This window comes from Pyxicephalus adspersus, chromosome 1 (genome assembly GCF_032062135.1).
Source record: "Pyxicephalus adspersus chromosome 1, UCB_Pads_2.0, whole genome shotgun sequence".
NCBI lineage: Eukaryota > Metazoa > Chordata > Amphibia > Anura > Pyxicephalidae > Pyxicephalus > Pyxicephalus adspersus.
The window spans coordinates 118,859,614-118,862,130 of record NC_092858.1 but is presented as its reverse complement, the minus strand read 5'-3'; the positions used below and the strand labels follow the sequence as shown (position 1 = coordinate 118,862,130).

Here is a 2,517-nt window from a genome sequence, read left to right as displayed (position 1 = left end):
GTTCTGTAACAGTAGCTTCTAAAGGGCCAAATTGGCATTCAGCTTTTAAATAGAGTTTCTTTTAAATAATTTATAAAAGAATCCAACATCTTTGTTTTGTTTTGTGCAGTTTATTTAATTATTTTAGGTACAGAATAGTGAAAATAGCATTTTAATACAATATTACCAATAATATTACTATTAATTATCTGAAACACATTCTTTTGGCCTAGGGTTTGGAATGAAGCAAGAAACTCTCCTCCTTGGAAATGTCCTTGAAGATGCTGGAGGCTAAAATCGTGCTGGCCTAGAGGGTCCAAGCTGTGGCAGCCTCGCACAAGAGTTGTGGTGGGTGACTGGTTGAGTAGGACTTTTTCATGTTGTCATGTCATGGGACATAATTACTAAATCTCTCTTGACAAGGAAATAAAACTGTATCCTCTGTGTATCAAGCCAACACTGTCTGTGTAGAAGGTACATATAACTTTTATCAGGCATGGGGGATTAGAACATACTCTTGTGTTTGCCATAACCATGCTTTGGGGATATCTTTACTTGCAACTTCCCTTCCTTCCCCTATTGTAAAATTAACCTGTTTTGAGCACACTAAAATGGCTTTTGCCCATCCTTTTTAAAACCTTAACAAAAGAACCGCGCCTGGAAATAAATGTGTCTACTATCTAATTGTTTTGAGTACTAAACACATGTTGTTAATCTGGAAGCCAATATTTAACAGGATCAGAATCAATATTACTACACATTTCAATGCCCTTTAAAAATCAAAGACATGGTTAGTAAAAGAAGATGGGTTTAATGATATCATCATATACTATTGATTTCAACTGATAGAGCTTACAAAACTAGTCTTTTTTGTTTTTTTTGCCAAGGAGTTCTTTGTTTTCTTGTGTAGCTTGGGGTTTGTGGCTATAATTACAATTGGGCTAAGGGCAGAATAGGAGGCAGCAAGAAGTATTCGAGTGTCATTCATATCTGGGCTCACACTTGTTAGTGTCAAAGTATAAATCCACATAGAGTTATCCATGCCATATAAAATAACATACAAGGAAACTAATAGAATCACTGCTCTAGATGCTCTGTACTCCACAGATGTACTTTGATCCCGGTCAGAACTGCGTATACCTTTGATCATTTTTCCATGTTGGTATAAAATAAAAACCATGTAGCTGCTTGAAAGTGCCATTAGGCCCACAAATATGATCTCCCGAATAACAGATACTAGACCGTTAAACAGGAAAGAAAGATATGTTGAAAAATCTGCATCACAATAAACCAGATGAAGTGAATAGGGAGATGTATAATTTGATTTAGCCTGCCCATACAAAATAGTGGAAGGGTATAGTAAAATGTTCATACCCAAAATTAAAATCAAGATAAGAGATACATTTTTACTTATTTTTTCTTTTAAGAAAGTCCAATACCGATTCATGGGAGCAACAAGGACACACTGGTGACAACTTAGAAAACTAGTGACACAAATAGACATGGCTCTGCTCACTCTGAAGGTAAAAAGAACTAATTTGCATTTGGTGTCATCTAGTAAATCTTCTATACCAATCGCATTAAGAGCTTGCGGTATGACACGGGAGAACACCACAAGGATATTTGACACGGCAAGGACCATCAAGATGGTATTGGCTGGTAAGAGTTTCTTCTCATTTAACTTGATGTAGGTAAATTTTAATAGAATATAGACATTTCCAGGAATTCCAACAACCATAGTGAGAATGAAACCCACAGCTTTGATAAGAAGACGAGTCTCCATGTTACGATCCTGAATGAAGTATTAGCACTGGTAAAAAAGATAATGAAAAGGTAAAACATGTCAACAGACTGAAAATATTGTAGTAGACTACAGAATACAAATGCAAAACAAAACACATTGTTTTTAAGGGTGTTAATTCAGATTTGTGCAATGGGTCATTGTTTGCATTGTTGATTTTTTTAAGATCAACTGACATTTTAGGTCCTACTCAAAACAATAGCTGTGCATAAAAAATGCATTATTGTTAACGCATATAAAAACATATACAAACACACATAGAAAGGTGAAAATGGTGTATTTTTTACTGGAGAAAGTTTTGTAAATATTTAAGGTACTGTGTAACATGCCTAATCTAGGGATCCTAAAGTATTTCATTTTGTGCGAAAAATAGAAAATTAGTTTGGCATCAAAAACCCAGTTAACCCAGTCAGGTATCATCTACCCAGTTAGGGAATAAAATCGAATAAATAAATATAATTTTTTTTCTAACAATAAAAAACATTATTTTAAAATTAAAAAAATTATTTGAATAAAAAATAAATTAAAGGAATAAAAGTAGCACCAGGTTCTATACTGACCCAATCTTTAGTTCTATTTCCTGCAGTTTTACCATTCCAGCTAGTTATTGCAGTTATTTTTTGGGATTAAAGAGACTGAATATTACTGACATACTGAAAGCCCAGGATGTCAAGGCTTCACTCTTTTCCTAAACTCAAATATGCTTCACCTTCTTATGGATAATCCTTTTCTATGTT

At 34.1% G+C, this 2,517-nt stretch overlaps 1 protein-coding gene across 1 annotated transcript; it reads right to left on the bottom strand.

Annotated features, from left to right (window-relative positions):
• Positions 1-817: 817 nt before the first annotated feature.
• LOC140331402 (olfactory receptor class A-like protein 1) lies at positions 818-1,762 on the bottom strand. Its single transcript, XM_072412445.1, has one exon. It carries the CDS (start codon positions 1,760-1,762, stop codon positions 818-820), a length of 945 nt encoding a protein of 314 aa, XP_072268546.1.
• Positions 1,763-2,517: the final 755 nt, after the last annotated feature.

Coding starts and splice junctions, on each gene's coding strand:
- LOC140331402 (XM_072412445.1), bottom strand. CDS start 1,762: ATGGAGACTCGTCTTCTTATCAAAGCTGTGGGTTTCATTCTCACTATG.